The 19,877-nt window shown below is 39.3% G+C and overlaps 1 protein-coding gene across 3 annotated transcripts in view; it reads left to right on the plus strand.

The window, feature by feature from the left end:
- Positions 1–19,877, plus strand: part of Tao (Serine/threonine-protein kinase Tao) — a 549,291-nt gene that overhangs the window by 334,616 nt on the left and 194,798 nt on the right. For all 3 annotated transcript variants that reach the window (XM_067158891.2, XM_067158894.2, XM_067158892.2), the window contains exon 9: positions 11,690–11,857. In XM_067158891.2, coding sequence (XP_067014992.1) covers positions 11,690–11,857 — 168 coding nt within the window. The remainder of the gene's footprint in view (positions 1–11,689; positions 11,858–19,877) is intronic.

The raw sequence follows: 19,877 nt of genomic DNA on the forward strand, positions 1-19,877 counted from the left end.
GAAAACCATGAGAATGTCCATGTTCATAGCCAAGTCGTCGTGGGTCAAGATGGCGGTATAATCCCTTCACATCAACTTATCTTTAAGATACTATTTACACACGTCTCGAATACACTTTTATTTGATGCTATATCAAGCTCTTGTCTCCTATTAATATTGTTAAAGAGTGTTGGGAGGCGGATTAGGAAAGATTGTTGAAGTATTGAGTGCTGAGTGTGGGGAATGTGGAGAAGGTCTTTGGTTCTGGTGGAGCGGGAAGGAACGCGGAGAGAGAAGAGAGAAACAAGATGTTCCGAGCGGTAATGTCCATTTAAGATCTCGTGGAGGAAACTCAGGTCAGCTACCTGTCGCCTGATGTGCAGCGGTGACACATTAATTGCCATTAATATCTGCTGCGTAGACAGATTTCTGAGCTTGGGGTTTCTGTTCCTTACAATTGCAGCAAAGAAGGACACTGCTCTGTCTAACTGCTTGATATTGGAGGGGGCGGCTGTTGAATCGGAGAGCAGTAGTTTAAGAGAGGTTGAACGATCGTGAGGAAGCAGTGGCGAAGAGCAACGGGGTCAGAAATTTCGGTGAAGCGATAGAGAATGCCTAGTAATTTCATAGCCTTGGTTGTATATGTTTCTATATGGGTCTTAAATTGTAATTTTGTATCGAATATTACACCTAGGTCACGCTGTTGCGTAACCACGGTGATGGGCGTGTCGAGTAGGTAATATGATGTCGGTAGAGGAGATTTACGCAGTGTTATGGTCATGTGGCTGCATTTTTGTGGATTGGGGATAAGTTGGATGCTAAAAGGTTTGTTTTTTCCCACCTATTCAATACATATAAATTTTATAAATTAGGAATTTATTATTGATTCCACTTGAGACATGTTTCGCCCTTCATTGAGGGCATCATCAGTCAAAATATCACCTCAAGGTAAAAAATCAGGTAACTGGTTAGTAGTTGACATGTACAAATGAATACATATTATTAATACACATACAAAAATTAAGTATCGGAAATAGTTGTACATAAGTGATGGTTGAACATACAGGTTTATAGATGAAAAGTCAGCACCAATGCCTAAAATTAACATAGTAGAGTTCGGTAGTGGTGCTCTGGAGAAACAGTTGACGCAATCATAGGAAAATAAAAGGTTTAAAAATATTTACATATAACAATTAAGGGAGAAAAGGTGTAGTGTTCGGCGTCAATGTTTGTAACCAAAAATTAATGTCAAAGGTTGGTAACTATACAGTATTTACATTGTTCAATTGAACAGTTGAGATAAAGTTTTAAAAATATTTACATTATAACATTCAGCGTAAATGTTTGTAATAAAAACTAATGTCAATGGTTGGTAACTATATAGTAATTACATTATCTAATTGAATAGTTGAGAATTTACAATTATATACTTAATTACACAAGAGCAGCTGGTGCGCAAGGATAAAAAATTTTAGTACCAAGTGCGTCCTGATGTTCTAGAGGTTGGAAGAAGGAATTAGCATTGACATTTCAGAAATATGTAGAGCAGTTTATTTTAGTTAAAAACACCGGGGGTAGGGAAATATTTCATAGCCAAATGAGGTTTTATGGGCATCAAGCTGAAAGTTTTCCAGTTGCAGCGCCGAGATCGGTACGGAGACTGGTTAGTGTGGATGGAGATTCATGGGTATTCCGTGCGTTTGAACGGCAACAATGGTGACAGTTATTAGTGGGTAATTGCTAATTAGGAAAATGTTGCGAGTTGAAACTTTCGCTTGTTCTTTTAGTTGACTTCTGTAGCATCGAATGTGATGTGAAGACATCGGTGTGTAATGCCGGTGAGACAAATTGATATTGTTCCGTGGAAAAAAGTATGGCGGACTTCGGAATGAAGTTATTGTTCTTTACTGGTCTGGTGAGATAGAATAGAGTTGCTTGTGTTGTGAACTGCTGTGGAGAGATTAGAATGTATACGGCAACTGCAGATTCAGAGCGTTAAAGCTGGGGTGAGGCATCTTCTCATTCTGACTGCGAAGAGGAGCCGTAGTGGCACGCCATATTTGTGCCGATGTGCACTGGGTTCCGGCGTGTTGTTGAAAGTTGTATTGTATGAAGTGGAAGTTATCTGTAATTGAGATGTTAATAGTATTAGTTGGTGTGTAAGAAAGGTTTATGGTAAGTAATGAAGAGTGAATGTTATGTTACATACCTGATGTGTCGCTGAGAGGTAATTGTTGATGAGTATTGGTGGACTATGAAGGAGGCTCAGTCGGTAATACGCACATGCGGTTAGCAATGGCGGCGGGAGGGGTGGAGAGCTTTGGGAGGGAGGGGCATGGGCGGAGTCATGCGCAAAGGTGAGCTGTCAGAATGGAGGAAGGTAGAGTGGAGGGGCGAGCTTGTTGTGTATTGGGAGTGCAGGTTGACGTAGTATTGGTTTATAAAAAGAGGGGGGGTATAAGGAACCGAAAGTTACGCGGATAATATTGATGCCTTTTTGTTAATGTGATGAATGTTAATTGCTTGTGTTGGGTGTTGTATTGTTTTTGAAGGTCGAGTGGTTCTTATTTCTCGTGTTGTATCGGTGGGGTCGTGGTGGAGGGGGAGGTGCTTGGGTGGGAGGATGTGTGGGCTTGCTGTCGTGTGTGGGGGAATTGATCGGAAAGGGGGAGGTGGGGGCTAGGGGGGTAATTGTCGACGTGCTGGGTGAGTTAGTTAATGTGGTATTGAAGATTTTAGACAAGTTGTTGCCTTGAAAATTTATTTTTTGTAGTAAGGTGGGAATTTGTTCATAAAGGGGGTTTTTTAAATCTATTATCTCGTTGAGGTTTTTATCCTTGTTGAAGTGTTGGTCTAGATAGATGTATAGGTTCTCAAACTCAGTCATTAGTTTGCCTTTCTCGACTTTTTTTAGGATTGTTAAGTCTTGTTCTATTGTGGTGAAGTGGTGGCCAGTGTCCGTCATGTGGGTGCTCATTGCGGAAAATTTATTATGTTTTTGGGCATTGTAGTGTTCTAAATAACGGGTTTGGAAGCTTCGGCCAGTTTGTCCGATGTACGAGGAGTTGCATTGTGAACAGGTGAGTCTGTAAATACCTGAGCCCGCGTAGTGGTTTCTTCTTGGGTTGACAGAGTTCTGGTTGAAAAATATGTTCTGGTTCGTGTTCTGCGTTTTGAAAGCAATGTTGACTTCTTGCTTTTTTAGGGGGTTGGCTATCTGGTGGATGACTGGATTAGTGTATGTGAAAGTTGCGTATTTGTGTTTATTGGGTTTTATTGGGGAAAGATTTGTTATTAATTTTAGTTTTACTTTGTTGATGATCTTGTTGATCATGTTGGTGTTGAAGCCATTGAACTTGGCAATATCTGTTATGTAATCAAGTTCTTTTTTCAGATTGGTAGGTGAAAGGGGAATTTTTAAAGCTCTGTATATTAAACTGTAGTAAGGGGCTTGTTTATGGGAGTTTGGGTGTAAGGAATTATTGTTTATTGTTAGTGGGGTGAAGGAGGGTTTTCTGTGTATTCGAAACTCAAAAGCGTTGTCCATTCATGTGATGTTGATGTCTAAAAAAATTGATGGAGCCGTTGTCCTCATCTTCTTTTGTGAATTTTATGTTGTTGTCTAAAGTGTTTAGGAATGTGAGGATGTTGTCGCTGTTGTTGCACTGTTTATCGATGATCACTAGTGTGTCGTCGACATAGCGGAGCCAAAGATGAATACCATTGATGGAATTTATAATTTTATTGTGTTCTAAGTTGTCCATATAGATGTTCGCTAGAATGCCAGAAATAGGGTCTCCCATAGCTAAGCCCTTTTGATGGTAAATCTTGTTGTTGAACGTGAAGTAATTATTGTTCAATATAAAGGTTAATATTTTAATGAACTCATCAATTTCTATTTTGCTTAGTCCACTGTGTTTGGAGAGGTTGTTTTTTATGATGTTGATGGTTTCGAGAACTGGGATGTTCGGATACATGTTGGTGATGTCAAAGGAACATAGAATGTGGTTTGGTTGCAGTGTAAATTTATTCAGGGTTTGACATAGGTCAATTGAGTTCTTAATGGGGTTTTTGTTGTTGAATTTGTAGTGTTTTTTGAGAATGTAGTGTAGAAATCTTGAAGTTTTGTATGTTGGACTGCCTCTACTGTTGATAATTGGTCGGATGGGGATGTCTTTTTTGTGGGTTTTGGGTAAGGACTTGGCTGTGGGTAAAGTTGGATTCATGTTGACTAGTTTAAAGATTTCATGGTCATTTAAGAGGAAAGTTGAATTTTTGAGAAGGGATTTCAAGTTGCGTTGTACTTTTGATATAGTATCCTTGTTGATGGTGGTGTAGGTTGTGTCAGAAAAGAATTCTTCAGTTTTTTTGATGTAGTCCTGTTTGTTCATGAGTACAGTTGTGTTACCTTTGTCGGCTTTTGTTACTATAACGTTATTGGTGTTGATTTTGGTCTTTAAAGCATGGATTTGTTTTGAGAGGGTAGTGTTTTTGTTGGTTTTTAACTCATTGACTGGGGAGGGCAGTTTCTTTTTTATTTCGTGTCTGACGTCATTTTGTTTCTCTATGGTGATCTGTTTACTAATGTTGGATTCTACTTCTGCAATAGTGGTGGTTAGGTCATCGATAGTATTGGGGTTAGGCCAATTGTGTTTTAGGCCTCTGTTTAGGAGGTTCACATCTATGTCAGAGAAGGTGGTGTCAAATTGATGGTAGTAGGGGTGTTGTTTGAAATAATGGATGTAGTATTATTGTTCTTATTGTGGTTTGATGTGCTTGGTTTGGTTCCCTTCAGATGGGCTAGTTTGAGGTTTAATGTATCTTGTTTCTTTTCTAGTACGTTGGTTAATTTATTGTCAGTATGTCTTAGGAAAGATTGCCATTCAAGAGGGGATAAGTGTTGTGCAAGGGTTAAATGTGTTCGATAAAGCTGTAAATTTAAGAATGATTTTTTCCTGTATAGTTGTTTAATCTCGTCCTTCAACCAGATGTTGTTGACTTTGTTTTGGGTGATAGTCGAGTTTTGAAACGGAATGCTTTTCCTTTGCAGTGGTCTCAAGAATTTGGGTACTAAATTTAGCTTAACACATTCTTTAACCCCTCAGCGTCGCAGCCATTTAAATAGCTTCCTACCCCGCGGCCGGATAAGATTTCAAGTACGCGCGACTGAAATACATCGATTCACTTAAAGCGTTACTGCAAGTATAAGAGTAGCCCGATTTTCACGAAATTTGGAATTCGTTATGACAGAACTATGTACATGCAGATAATTACATAATTGTTTCACATTTCCTTAGTAATTTAGTTCCGTGTGATAGAGTTCGAAGCACTCTTTGAGACAGGGACTCAAGTCACACTCCTGGCAGCAGTACACTGACGTCTTCTTTTCGCCGTGTTTTGAACACAGGATACAATGTCTCTGAGGTTTGGATTTCCAACTCTTGGGTGCAATTTCCTGATAAAATATCTTTCCTGCAACCTTGGAACTGTATTATCTGATGCGCGTCGGCCTTAAATATTTCGTTCCCCTCCCGAGCGAGCGTATTTTGTAAACAAACCTTTCACCAGCTGAACCCGATAAGGTAATTGCTCAATATTTGTCTCTGTGACCTGTGTGAGTATTATTAGAGAATTTAGCAATCAGTATTCACCGTTGAAAACTTCTGTTTGACCTGTATAATTATCTATAGTCTCTTACACGAAATTTTCAAGTACTGTTTCCTCCTCATCGTCACTCTCATCATTTACCACTGGTACATCATCTATTTCATTATCACTGCTGCTTATACTATCACTACTACTTCCGACTAAACTTTCATCTGAATTATACAATATTTCAAGCACGTTACTGTCAGTCATACCACAGCTGAGCGCCGTGCGTGACACGGACTGATGAAGCTGCAGTGAGACCGAAAGCAACAGGACGAAACTGAATGAGGGGAATAACATTTATGACGAAACAAACCAACTCGATACATATTTCAGATAAAAGGTCGAGACAACGTCTTTCAAACGAGATATATACCATGAACAACTGGTTCTCGTATCGTATGACAGAAAGCAACACTAACTGATTGATGCCTACACAGAGCGCTCGTGGAGAATTACGAAAATATTACAAGCTGAAAAATAAAGAAAAATATAATAAATAAATCGCACTCCCAATGTACAAATAGAGCAAAGAACATCACACGAAAAGACAAACTTCTCAGATCATCATTTCTTTATTTTATTCAGTGGGAAAAAATGAAGCAAACGGACTTTAAAAAGAACAAGAGATTAGTGCTCAGACTTATTTGACAAATAATTATCCTTGCAAAAACAACTACATTATAACGATTTTTCACTTCTTATTTACAACACCGATAAAGCCGAAAATGTCTTCTTGGAAACAAAATAATTTGCATATCAGTAACTCCAAAACTCTTCGTGCTATAGCCGTAAATGTGAAACCCTGTATGGGTCTATACCACGTATAGAGGTCGGCGCTGAGGGGTTAAGGAAATTAATGTCTCTTGAAATTTTGCCGATTTTTACCTTTTTTTTTACCCAATAAACACAAATACGCAACTTTCACATACACTAATCCAGTCATCCACCAGATAGCCAACCCCCTAAAAAAGCACGAGGTCAACATTGCTTTCAAAACGCAGAACACGAACCAGAACATATTTTTCAACCAGAACTCTGTCAACCCAAGAAGAAACCACTACGCGGACTCAGGTATTTACAGACTCACCTGTTCACAATGCAACTCCTCGTACATCGGACAAACTGGCCGAAGCTTCCAAACCCGTTATTTAGAACACTACAATGCCCAAAAACATAATAAATTTTCCGCAATGAGCACCCACATGACGGACACTGGCCACCACTTCACCACAATAGAACAAGACTTAACAATCCTAAAAAAAGTCGAGAAAGGCAAACTAATGACTGAGTTTGAGAACCTATACATCTATCTAGACCAACACTTCAACAAGGATAAAAACCTCAACGAGATAATAGATTTAAAAAACCCCCTTTATGAACAAATTCCCACCTTACTACAAAAAATAAATTTTCAAGGCAACAACTTGTCTAAAATCTTCAATACCACATTAACTAACTCACCCAGCACGTCGACAATTACCCCCCTAGCCCCCACCTCCCCCTTTCCGATCAATTCCCCCACACACGACAGCAAGCCCACACATCCTCCCACCCAAGCACCTCCCCCTCCACCACGACCCCACCGATACAACACGAGAAATAAGAACCACTCGACCTTCAAAAACAATACAACACCCAACACAAGCAATTAACATTCATCACATTAACAAAAAGGCATCAATATTATCCGCGTAACTTTCGGTTCCTTATACCCCCCCTCTTTTTATAAACCAATACTACGTCAACCTGCACTCCCAATACACAACAAGCTCGCCCCTCCACTCTACCTTCCTCCATTCTGACAGCTCACCTTTGCGCATGACTCCGCCCATGCCCCTCCCTCCCAAAGCTCTCCACCCCTCCCGCCGCCATTGCTAACCGCATGTGCGTATTACCGACTGAGCCTCCTTCATAGTCCACCAATACTCATCAACAATTACCTCTCAGCGACACATCAGGTATGTAACATAACATTCACTCTTCATTACTTACCATAAACCTTTCTTACACACCAACTAATACTATTAACATCTCAATTACAGATAACTTCCACTTCATACAATACAACTTTCAACAACACGCCGGAACCCAGCGCACATCGGCACAAATATGGCGTGCCACTACGGCTCCTCTTCGCAGTCAGAATGAGAAGATGCCTCACCCCAGCTTTAACGCTCTGAATCTGCAGTTGCCGTATACATTCTAATCTCTCCACAGCAGTTCACAACACAAGCAACTCTATTCTATCTCACCAGACCAGTAAAGAACAATAACTTCATCCCGAAGTCCGCCATACTTTTTTCCACGGAACAATATCAATTTGTCTCACCGGCATTTCACACCGATGTCTTCACATCACATTCGATGCTACAGAAGTCAACTAAAAGAACAAGCGAAAGTTTCAACCCGCAACATTTTCCTAATTAGCAATTACCCACTAATAACTGTCACCATTGTTGCCGTTCAAACGCACGGAATACCCATGAATCTCCATCCACACTAACCAGTCTCCGTACCGATCTCGGCGCTCCAACTGGAAAACTTTCAGCTTGATGCCTATAAAACCTCATTTGGCTATGAAATATTTCCCTACCCCCGGTGTTTTTAACTAAAATAAACTGCTCTACATATTTCTGAAATGTCAATGCTAATTCCTTCTTCCAACCTCTAAAACATCAGGACGCACTTGCTACTAAAGTTTTTTATCCTTGCGCACCAGCTGCTCTTGTGTAATTATGTATATAATTGTAAATTCTCAACTATTCAATTAGATAATGTAATTACTATATAGTTAACAACCATTGACATTAGTTTTTATTACAAACATTTACGCTGAATGTTATAATGTAAATATTTTTAAAACTTTATCTCAACTGTTCAATTGAACAATGTAAATACTGTATAGTTACCAACCTTTGACATTAATTTTTGGTTACAAACATTGACGCCGAACACTACACCTTTTCTCCCTTAATTGTTATATGTAAATATTTTTAAACTTTTTATTTTCCTATGATTGCGTCAACTGTTTCTCCAGAGCACCACTGCCGAACTCTACTATGTTAATTTTAGGCATTGGTGCTGACTTTTCATCTATAAACCTACATGTTCAACCATCACTTTTGTACAACTATTTCCCATACTTAATTTTTGTATGTGTATTAATAATATGTATTCATTTGTACATGTCAACTACTAACCAGTTACCTGATTTTTTACCTTGAGGTGATATTTTGACTGATGATGCCCTCAATGAAGGGCGAAACATGTCTCAAGTGGAATCAATAATAAATTCCTAATTTATAAAATTTATATGTATTGAATAGGTGGGAAAAAACAAACCTTTTAGCATCCTACATTCAGTATCTTCAATACGGATAACAATGATTTTTATCACTTGGATAAGTTTCCAAGTACGGCACCAGTTCGAGAGGGCATTAAGCGATGACTGTAGCAGAGCTGCATCTGCTGGATTCCTGATCTCCCTAAATATCTTGCAGTCATCAGCAAAGAGTAGGGTATTCGCTGTTTTGTTGAGTTCGGATGGCAGATCGTCCATAAACAAAGAAAACAGCAAGGGGCCAAGAGTACTGCCTTGTGGGACACCGGAGGTGACTGGTAACCATGAGGATGAAGTGCCTGATATTACCACTCTCTGCCAATGGTTATGTAGGAAGCCAGCAAGAAGGGTCAGTAGACTGCCATGTATATTAAATCGTTCGGAGAGTTTATGGAGCAACAGAGTATGGTCAACAGAATCAAAAGCTTTCGAAATGTCTACGTAGCAGATATCCAGCTGCGATTTAGCTGCAATGGCGTGTGATGCAAAGCTATGCAGAGTGGCCAGGTTTGTTAGACAAGAGCCACCTGGTAGAAAACCATGCTGCTTGGTTGAGATATACGGCAAAGTGAATGCGAGGAGACGCTGGTGTATAATTTTTTCTAAGATAAAGGATAGTGTGGGGAAAATAGAGATTAGTCGGTAAGATGAAACATTAAATTTGTTGCCTGATTTGAGAAGTGGAACAATATTTGCCTGTTTCCAGGTAATAGGAAAATAGCCCGCGGCAAAACATCTGTTAAATAATTTAGAGAGAGGGACGCAAAGAGTGCTGGCAGTATTTTTTAGGAAAAGAGGACCTATAGTGTCGGCACCGGTAGCTTTGTTGGTACGAAGAGTTTGAAGAAGGTTATGAACTTCACTTGGTGTGGTAGTTATGCTTGATAGCGTTCTGTTTGAAGCTGTACCAACGGGAGGGAGCGGTTGGTTTTGTAAGGGAGGGGAGAAGTTGGAGAAGAAATACCTGTTGAACAGTTCATTGCGATCGGCGCCATCTGCTGTTGTGGTATTATGACTTATTACTTCTATACGATTTTTTACTAAAGTTAAAGCTTTGTCAGGTTCTTTAAATATTACAAAATGCTGATTTAGCATCCAGTTAAAAAAAAAAATTTTGAATCTTTGATGACAGTTTTTATAACTACTAGGCGTTTAAATGTAATTGTGCATTTTGGTCAAAAATACCTAAAAATGACATGTATTAAAATTAGTTCACCCATTAACAAATTGGAAACAGTAACCTATTTGTACTAGGTGTAGAGATATGTTACAGTATAAATCTTTGGTAACTCAATATCTTCCGTTAATGCAGTTTGGTTATTTAACAGCAAATCGAGTAAAATGATAGTTCGGCTGATATTATTTTAGACTTTAAAACATTATTTGTCCATTATATAGGTCCCTTGAGTAAAGATTTTTTAGTGGGCAAAACAGTTCCTTGTTAGAATTGATTACAGGTTCACTCTGTTTTGGGGTTTGAATAGAATGAAATTCTTATTTCATTATATAATGTTCTTGTGCAGTATTCATACACATAATGTTCCGTCTTTGCTAGTGTTCTTAAAATATAGATCGACTTAACAGGTGTGGACTGGTGAACCGGAATTTCTTAGGGCATTACATTCAAGGTCTTTGAGGTTCTAGAAGTATCTCGATCCAAGATGGACCCCAAGCACTACGTTGTCAAGAATAAAGCCAGAGAGGAACTGTCTACTGGAAAGGCAGATAACGGAGTCTGTTACTGTCTACTGGAAAGGCAATCATTGAAGAAGGCATACAGGGTCTCTCGTATAAACTAAGACTCTGCGCTACAGCAACTGCCTGAGCCAAACTTACGTCAGATTTTTCAATACGAAACGTGTAGTATAACATATTATTTATTATATTATTAGAACCGGTTTCGACGCTTATTGCATCATCATCAGCTGATGAAAAGGTTGAACCTTCCTTAATAATCTAATTGTGAATCTCAGTTCAATATGGGAAAATGAAGTTTTTAACTCATAATGACAAAGCTAACCAAGCAAAATTTAAAGTCCATCGATACATGGGCCTAAGAATAAAGATTGCAAAACTGGGCAAGGACATTCGCTTCTTAAAACAATGTTTATTATACAATTTAACTCCGAACTTTCTTAAGTGTCGCATCACATCATCATATTTTACTCATTTTCTTCTAGCCTTTAAGGAGAAAAGCAGTCCATCATTTGTATTCAGCCATGCAAGAGTCATTTATGCAATTTTTATGATATGTACTTTGCCCATTTGTGATTTTTGTAGCTGGTGATGACGCAATAAGCGTCTAAACCGGTTCTAATAATATAATAAATAATATGTTGTGAACATCTTATACAACACGTTTTGTATTGAAAAGGTTGAACCTTCCTTAATAATCTAATTGTAATTGTTATGTGGTTTGCTGTGCAGTTTGTCTGATAGGGAATTCGGCCACAGCTTTGAGTGCATGCCACTTTGGATCATGCCCTGCCCCATAACTGAATCCAAGGGGTCCTGGGTTTCTGTAGGTATTTAAGCACAGATGGTTAATTTCTATGGTTCGGGATCTGTCTCTGCAACTTGCACTCAGCATATGACATGTACCTCCACCATCTCATACATGTCTCTAGTAGCAATTACATTTCTTGTTTTATTATAGACCAACTGTACTGACAGCTATTTTAACTTCTCCCTAACTTGTACATTTCTCTCTATTTCCAGCCTATGAACTCTAATGCAATCGCTGATCATGGCCCAAACAACTTTGCTACGATCCGAACCACATCCATCGTGACCAAGCAGCAGAAGGAACATATGCAGGAGGAAATGCACGAACAGATGACAGGCTACAAGCGTATGCGTCGGGAGCATCAGGCTGCTCTCCTCAAGGTGAGTGCAATCAAATGCAGTAGAGACAATATGTGACACTCAGCGAGATATCGAGGGACAGCTATTAGAGCTCTCTCTAGACCCGAGAACTACTGATTCTGTCATAAGAGCACGTGTATTTGTGTGTGAAATTTTTGGTGTTATTTATTTGTTTTCAGTGAGTTGACATAATTAAATAGTAGCGTGTGTCATTCCTTGATATCTCCTCTCAACATGAGGAGAAAGGTATGTGCTGTGTTTGGCTGCAATAACTATGAAGTAGAGAATAATACACGGTCTTTCTTTCGCCTCCCTCGTGACAAGAAAATGTAAGTAATATTGTGTTTGCATACGTATTCTTCCATTGACAAAGAGATTTTTATAGTACTTCATGATCTTCTGACCTGCTCGACCCATATTTTAACTGGCTTAAAATATAATACGCATATTTTATTGTATAGTGCAGCTGTTAACCTTCGACACCGATGTGGTGTAGGTGTGATCTGTGGGTTTTGAAATGTCACAGAAATTATTTGGATAAGGTGTACAAGAAAGAAGGGACGTTACACTTATATAAGAATTATAAGATCTGTTCAGATCATTTCCAGGCCAGCAACTTTTAAAATCCTCAATTATACAGCCAAGGGTATGCTACATTTTTACTCTAATTGTACATAAATATTCCTCAAAGCATCACTATCGACAACATTTTCATACTTTTCTTTCTCTTATCCCTCTTTTCAGATTAAAGCCGGGATTTTATAGATTTCCTTTCTGTTAGTAGGCTTTATGTTAACACATTGCTGTCCGGCCCATCTGACGTATAACTGGCCCCTGTGGCCGGAAGGTTTTGGCAGAGACGTGGAGTTATTGCAGGGTATAATAATTTAATAATTGCAGGTTCATTCACAGTTATATCTGTCCACTTTAAAGTTTTTGGTGAGATTTGATATTTCGGTTCATTCTGGTATTGATATCTGTTTGATTCCTCCACCATATATGCCAACAAATCATTACAAATGAACAACTTGACATCACTACGTATATTTTCAGGTTCACGCGGCGAAATGTTAACGCCAGGCGTCCACAAGAAAGACTCCCAAAACAGTATAATATCCTGTTAGGCCACTCACTGCCAGAAATAGGGAGAATATTATCAACAGTACTTACATCTAGACCATCTTTGCTATCTGAAGCATCAGGTCATTGCTCACATGATGCAATAAACGTGTCATTCAACGCATCACTTCCACATAAATGCATGACACTAGCACTAGAATTATCATAAGACAATTCATCTTCACTCTCCTCAAAATGACGCCAAACATATGACAAATTATCAGCGTATAATTCATGTATAATATCACCAGGAGTCAGTCCAGTGTTTTTGTTTACGGGGGCTGCCATTTTTGTTTACTAGCATTGATAGATACACGGAAGATATTCGAAGGCAAAAACAAATGCAACTGACGCACTAAAACGGGCAAAACCAGTACTAAAAGAAGCATAGTTTTTCTACCATTTAGGCACATCAACGATAATCTCCAAATAGTTCCTCAATAACCGCTAGATGGCATCAGAAAGCAGACTTGCACAAACACGTATTTATACGTGATCGGCTGCAGAGCGCCGTGCTTGGAAACACGTATTGATACGTGAGCGGACAGCATTGTGTTAAGAGGAAAATTGTCCAGCTCTTAAATGTTAATTCATTGCATCATGTGTGTAAGGAATGTGCCGATATTTTTAATGACAAGTGTCTTAATGTGATGATACAATGTTTTTTAAATGAGAAAAAAGACAAATCTAACCGTAAAAGTTCAGGGAGGAAAGCTAAAGCAAAAAGTGTAATGTATAAATGAAAGATCAAGCCATTTCACAGCAATCCAATTTCACATCTTGTTTATACGTCTAATTTCAGTCTTTAAATAATAACCTTTTAAATAATTCTTCATTCATTTGTCCAGAATTGCTTTAGCAACTTCGAAGTTAATATCTCAATAATACTTTCTTTCCAGACTAATTTATTTATCCATTTTCATATATGCATTTCCATTGATATTTGAATTTAGCGCGACTTTTCAGGTCAAGTCACTAGGAGCGCCATCATCGAATTGTCTCCCATTTTAACAAGGCTAAATCCGTAAGTGTCGCGTATTGTCTCTACTGTATTTTGGTGCAATTGTAACAGCCATTGTTTTAAAGGGAGGGTTTTAGCAGAGTGTTTAGGAAACTTGGGTAACAACCAGAACAGAGCCGTAAGAAGTAAGACAGGACCAAGAGATGGTAGGTATATGCGGATTGGGATGGAGAGCAGAATGAACGAGACTGAGGTGGTAATGAAAAGAATGAGAGGAATGAAAATCACAAAGTCAGTGTGCTTGAACTGGAGGTTCGAGGGTAATAGACCAAGAGGTAGACTGAGGAAATAATCAGAGCGGCAAACTTTCAAGACATCTTTGATAAATAATGGTGGAAAGATGGTCGAGATGGCGATCAATAATCCACAATCCAGCCCAATATCAAACTGTAGACCTCAAACAACTTGAGCTAGGAACAAACCTTTCACATGTAAGTGGAGACAATGAGTTACGAGCTGCCTTGTAGAAAGACATAACTGCTAGAAATTTAAAGAAAATACCTTTGTGCTAAGAAATGTTTGGAAACATGTACTGTAAACAGCTGTATTGTACTTTCATTGTGTGAAACAGTGAGTCATCTCTCATTTTATTCTAGGATGATTCTTGGTGGTTGTTTTTTGTGATATACAAATGTAGCGATGCATTTTCTTCCAATAATAAAAACAAAAGCTATCATATGTTAGAGTAAACCTGGTACTGTCACTTGTGATGGGGCCTGAAGACAACAATGACAAAACACCTTAAGTTGGAAGGGTAAATTATTATGCCATGCATAGAGGTGTTAGAATATACACCTATGGGATTTCTTGCCACCCTTTCTGTTGGAAAGCATTAGTCATCTTAGGCCTGTTCAAACCCCACTGTCATCAGCCCTGAAGATGGTTTTCCATTTTAACACCAGGCAAATGCTGGGGCTGCACTTCAATTGCGGCCACGGCCACTTCCTTCCCAATCCTTTCCCTTTCCTATCCCATCATCGCCGTAAGACCTGTGTTGGTGTGATGTAAAGCAAATTGTAAAAAAAAAAAACACACCTCTTAGGCCTCGCCAGGTGATGGCGTGATTTACATAGTAATGTTCCTCTTTTACAGAATCCTAAGACATGTCCAAGTGTCTGCATTGGGTACCTTTCGTTCATTTTAACAGAATTGCTAATTTAAAACACTACAAGTAATAGAAACACTAAAAACACCACAGTGAGATATAAAATGAGTTCAATGTACAAATCAGTCACGATTCAACATCAGAACACAATCAGAACTTCGATCAGTGTCATCTTCCCATACAGTCGTCCTCACTACCATCCAGATAATTTGAAATTTCACATTTCTGGAAACACCAAGTCATCGGAGATGCGATCAAATGCAGTCTTTATCCATTTGCATAGGAGTTCCACTTCAGGTCGTTTCAGTCGTCCATTTGGTGTCTGTGCGTGATCGCCAGCCAATGCCATCTACTCGGTGTAGAGCTGTTTCAATGCAGTTTTGAGAGGCCAGTTCACACAATCATTCAATGGCTGTAGCATAGAGGTCAGCCCTCCAGGAATTATTGACAGATCAGTTTTTCCTTATCAATTCTCTTAAAGCATCTCCAATATTGTGATGTACTGACAATCAAACACAAGGGCGACGAAACAACTGACGGCACCACACCGCAGATGCTCAGTTCCAATTGCCAGTACTACCAATATTAATGGTCCGTTGTTGGACATTATAAATTTTCCAGCGAACTCATTCCTGGTTGCCAGCGTTTCACCCCCGTGTGCTAAGTTGGTGGCTCCAGTGGCTCCAAGTAGTCTACGCAGTGGCAGTGTGTAGTGTTTTTTGAGAAATGTTTGTGTGAAGCATGATAATTTGTACGCTGGGCTTGATCTATAATTTATGACCGGTCTCATGGGTACTTCGTCTTTGTGGATTTTAGGGTAGACTTTCGCATACGGCAGTTTGGGGTTCATTATAGTCAGCTTTGTGGTTTCTTGTTCGTTAAGGACTATGCCAACTATTACAGGTTGTCCGTAATGATTACGAATTTCACTTCATGATTACGGCATTACAGTCGAAGGGGAAATTATTGCGGAAAAGCAACATTGTCACGATAAAAATTAATTTTAATGAAAAAAAAAAAGGAAGGAAGTAAAAAATGTTCAATCCCTTAGAGCATTACTGGTCAACCCTCCTCATTTCAGTGTTTGTAAGTTGGCAACTAAACATATTTGGGAGTTATTTGGTCATCACTTCCTTTTGTTTTCCGCGAGCGTTGTGAAATCACGGCCAGCTACATAGATATACACTGCTCTCTTAGCTAGAATGACGCATCAAGTCGGCCGTGATGTAGGCTCTACTCCTTGCTACTCACTACTCCTTGCTCTGCTGCAATTGGGAACATGCATCATTTTCAGAAATATTTTTTTTGAAAAGTACACCAATGAAATAGTACGTAAACGTATTAGATTGTGGTATGTTGTCTTGTTTTCTACCATTAAAAAAATATTTAATAGTGCCTTTCCGCAAGGCGAGCGAAACGGCCTCTGACGTAAGCGGCGCGCTGTGACGTCACGATCCAGTACCGCATGGAGCTCTACCAGCCGTTGTGCATCAGCCGTTGCTAAAAGCCGATTGTTTATTATTCATGATCGCGAATAACTTCAAAATGACAGAAGAAAGGTTCAAAACAGCACAATCAGACAATCTATCATGTGTAAATGTCATCATTCTTGAAAAATAGTGACTTTTGTGGCCGCAGAAATTCGCGGATAACAAGCAAGTTTGTAAGTGGCGTCTTTTATATACGTGCAATGTACTGTAACCCATAGTATTAGGATAACAACGAACCTGGATAGATATCACATCACTTTCAACATTTCCTTCTAGACTGATTCCCCTATTAAAGAATAACATTACATTTTCGGGCTTTCAGCATTAGTAAAGTAAGAAATCGGATTTCAGCACTAAACATAAACATATAGGTAGCATTATAGTACTAGTCCGCTTCTGTGGTGTAGTGGTTAATGTGTGCCACTCCCGGAGGCCCGGTTTCGATTCCCGGCTCTGCCATGAAAGTTGAAAACAAATAGTACGAGGGCTGGAATGGGGTCTACTCAGCCTCGGGAGGTCAACTGAGTAGAAGGGTTTCGAATCCCACCTCAGCCATCCTCGAAGTGGTTTTTCGTATTTTCCTACTTCTCCTCCAGGCACCTAAGGCCACGGCCGTTTCCTTCCCTCTTCCTTGTCTATCCCTTCCGATCCTCCCATCCTCCAACAAGGCCCCTGTTGAGCATAACAGGTGAGGCCGCCTGGGTGAGGTAATGGCCCTCCTCACCAGTTTCATCACCATACTCAAAGTCTCACGTTCCAGGACACTGCCCTTGAAGTGGTAGAGGTGAAATCCCTCGCTCAGTCCGAGAAAAAACCAACCCTGAAGGATAAACTGATTAAGAAAGAAAGAAAGAAAGAAAGAAAGAAGGAAAGAAAGATCATAGTACTATAGGGCTATAATCTATCATTCCCCAGAAAATATATATTTATGGTTGGGACAACTGGCCTACCCACTTCCGGGGCCCATGAAAGAGAATTAAATATCTTTGTGGAGGGAAAAAGTTAAACATGATAAAGATAAATATGACTTCATCTAGTTTTCACAAGTCGGGCTGAGTGGTTCAGACTGTTGAGGTGCTGGCCTTCTGACCCCAACTTGGCAGGTTCGATCCTGGTTCATTCCGGTGGTAGTTGAAGGTGCTCAAATACGTCAGCCTCGTGTCGGTAGATTTACTGGCACGTAAAATAACTCCTGCAGGACTACATTCCTGCACATCGGCGTCTCCGAAAATCGTAGAAGTAGTTAGCGGGGCGTGAAGCCAGTAACATTAATTACATTTGGCTTTTAACAAGCTGAGCATACCAGGAAAGTAAAGTGTCCTGGTGACATTTTAGTCGCTCAATACAGGAATGTCTGTGGTGGGTGCTGTGACTTTTTTTTTTTCTGCTGTTTGCTTTACGTCACACCGTCACATATAGGTCTTGTGGCGACGATGGGACAGGAAAGGCCTAGGAATGGGAACAAAGCGGCCGTGGCCTTAGGTACAGCCTCAGCATTTGCCTGGTGTGAAAATGGGAAACCACGGAAAACCATCTTCAGGGCTGCCGGCAGTGGGGTTCAAAACCCACTCTCTTCCGGATGCGAGCTCACAGCTGCGCGCTCCTAACCGCACGGCCAACTCGCGCGGTATTTTTACCCTTCGGTTTATTGACTTGGCTTGTATAACCTAAAACTTAGGCTAAGTTGGATAATATTTTAAACACCTACATCACTATTTTCACCTGTGTGCAATTATGTTATTTATTTCATTAATATTATGATAATTATTATAATTGAGCATTGTTAACTTATAAGACCCCAACAGACAAGCATTGGTTTTGTGTGGAGTTATACATTTGTTAAATTCACGTTGTTTCATTTCATGATGTACACGCCTATTCTTTGTTACATTATAGAGTATTTAGATATAGCCTAAATTTCTTTACCAATTAAGCTCTTCAATAAAGACATACATAACTGTCCCATGCCAAGATATATTGGTAGAATTAGAGCTGTCAAAATGGTTCATAACCCCTTTGATTTATTATCTTGACATGGATCACCCAAAACATAGGTTAGGTTTGGAGAATACTTTAATAATCAGCATTATTTAATGCACTGTTTATTACTTTCATATTCCAAGATGTAATTGAAGCATTTAAATAAAGCATCATACATTAAAATTTAAAGTTTTACCACTAGAACAGCTGACATGGAAAAGTGATTTGAAAATTCAAACAAATTCATCTTACGTTAAAATCTTCCAAAAAAATAAACTGTAGACTTTTCCGATATATCACCAGCATTTATCCAGCTCGCCAAAATCCATTTCTCCCTAGTTTTAGCGTCTTTGGAACGTTTATAAACAACTTGTTTGGTATGGTATGCGAAGTGCTATTGCACATCGGAACTCTACACCATTTATAAGTTTTCTGCCTCACTGTCTGCGCAGGATTCATTTTAAGTCTAAAATATACCACTCAGATTATTATCCAATGTATAGACCTCGAATTTAACCATACTAGACACTAACGTAAAGTAGAAATACGCGAAGTGTATCCTGCTTCTCACAGCACACTATGTGTTATTTCGTCTGCTAATTCAGTCAACCTGTACGATGACGTCAGGCCAATGAGATCGCGTACTTGCGTGACGTGACATTTTCGTAGATTTTTATCATATTTGGAGTTATTATTTGTACATTCTGATCACATTTTTGAATTCTGCATGCAATTTTGAATCAGATTAGCATATTTATAATTAAAACCCCGGATCATGCATGTTCCCTATTCTCTTTGGTTCTCCGGTGCGCGCATTCGGCTCTCTGTCTTGTGTGCGTAGAACGAGTGGTATATTTAGCGCATTTCAGTTCTAATTATCCTAGTTGTTGATTCGAAAAGAAGTGATTGGTTTTGTAAAATGAAGCGGAGCAATTGTCAAATTGCATCTTCTTCTAAGAAGACAGCAGTGTTACAGAAGTATCAAGACGGTTACACAAAGGAATGGTCATGCCTACTTGCTTCTCGTGTTAGTGAAAACCACGTGTTCTGCAGTGTGTGTGTTCGTGGCTCACGGTGGACTGATGATTGCACACAACACACAGAATCCAAGAAACATCACACATACGGTGAATCAAAATTCTGAAACCAGTCTGTTTCTTCGTTCTTCGTAAAAGGTAATGAAACTGCGATGACGAATGCCGAATTGCTGTTCACATAATTTCTTTTGGAGAAAAATATTCCGTTGTCAGTTTCAGATCACGCTGGAAATTTGTTCAGATCAATGTTCCCCGACTCTAAAATATCTCTGCTTTAGTTCAATACGCG

The sequence above is a fragment of the Anabrus simplex genome, chromosome X, assembly GCF_040414725.1.
Source record: "Anabrus simplex isolate iqAnaSimp1 chromosome X, ASM4041472v1, whole genome shotgun sequence".
Taxonomy (NCBI): domain Eukaryota; kingdom Metazoa; phylum Arthropoda; class Insecta; order Orthoptera; family Tettigoniidae; genus Anabrus; species Anabrus simplex.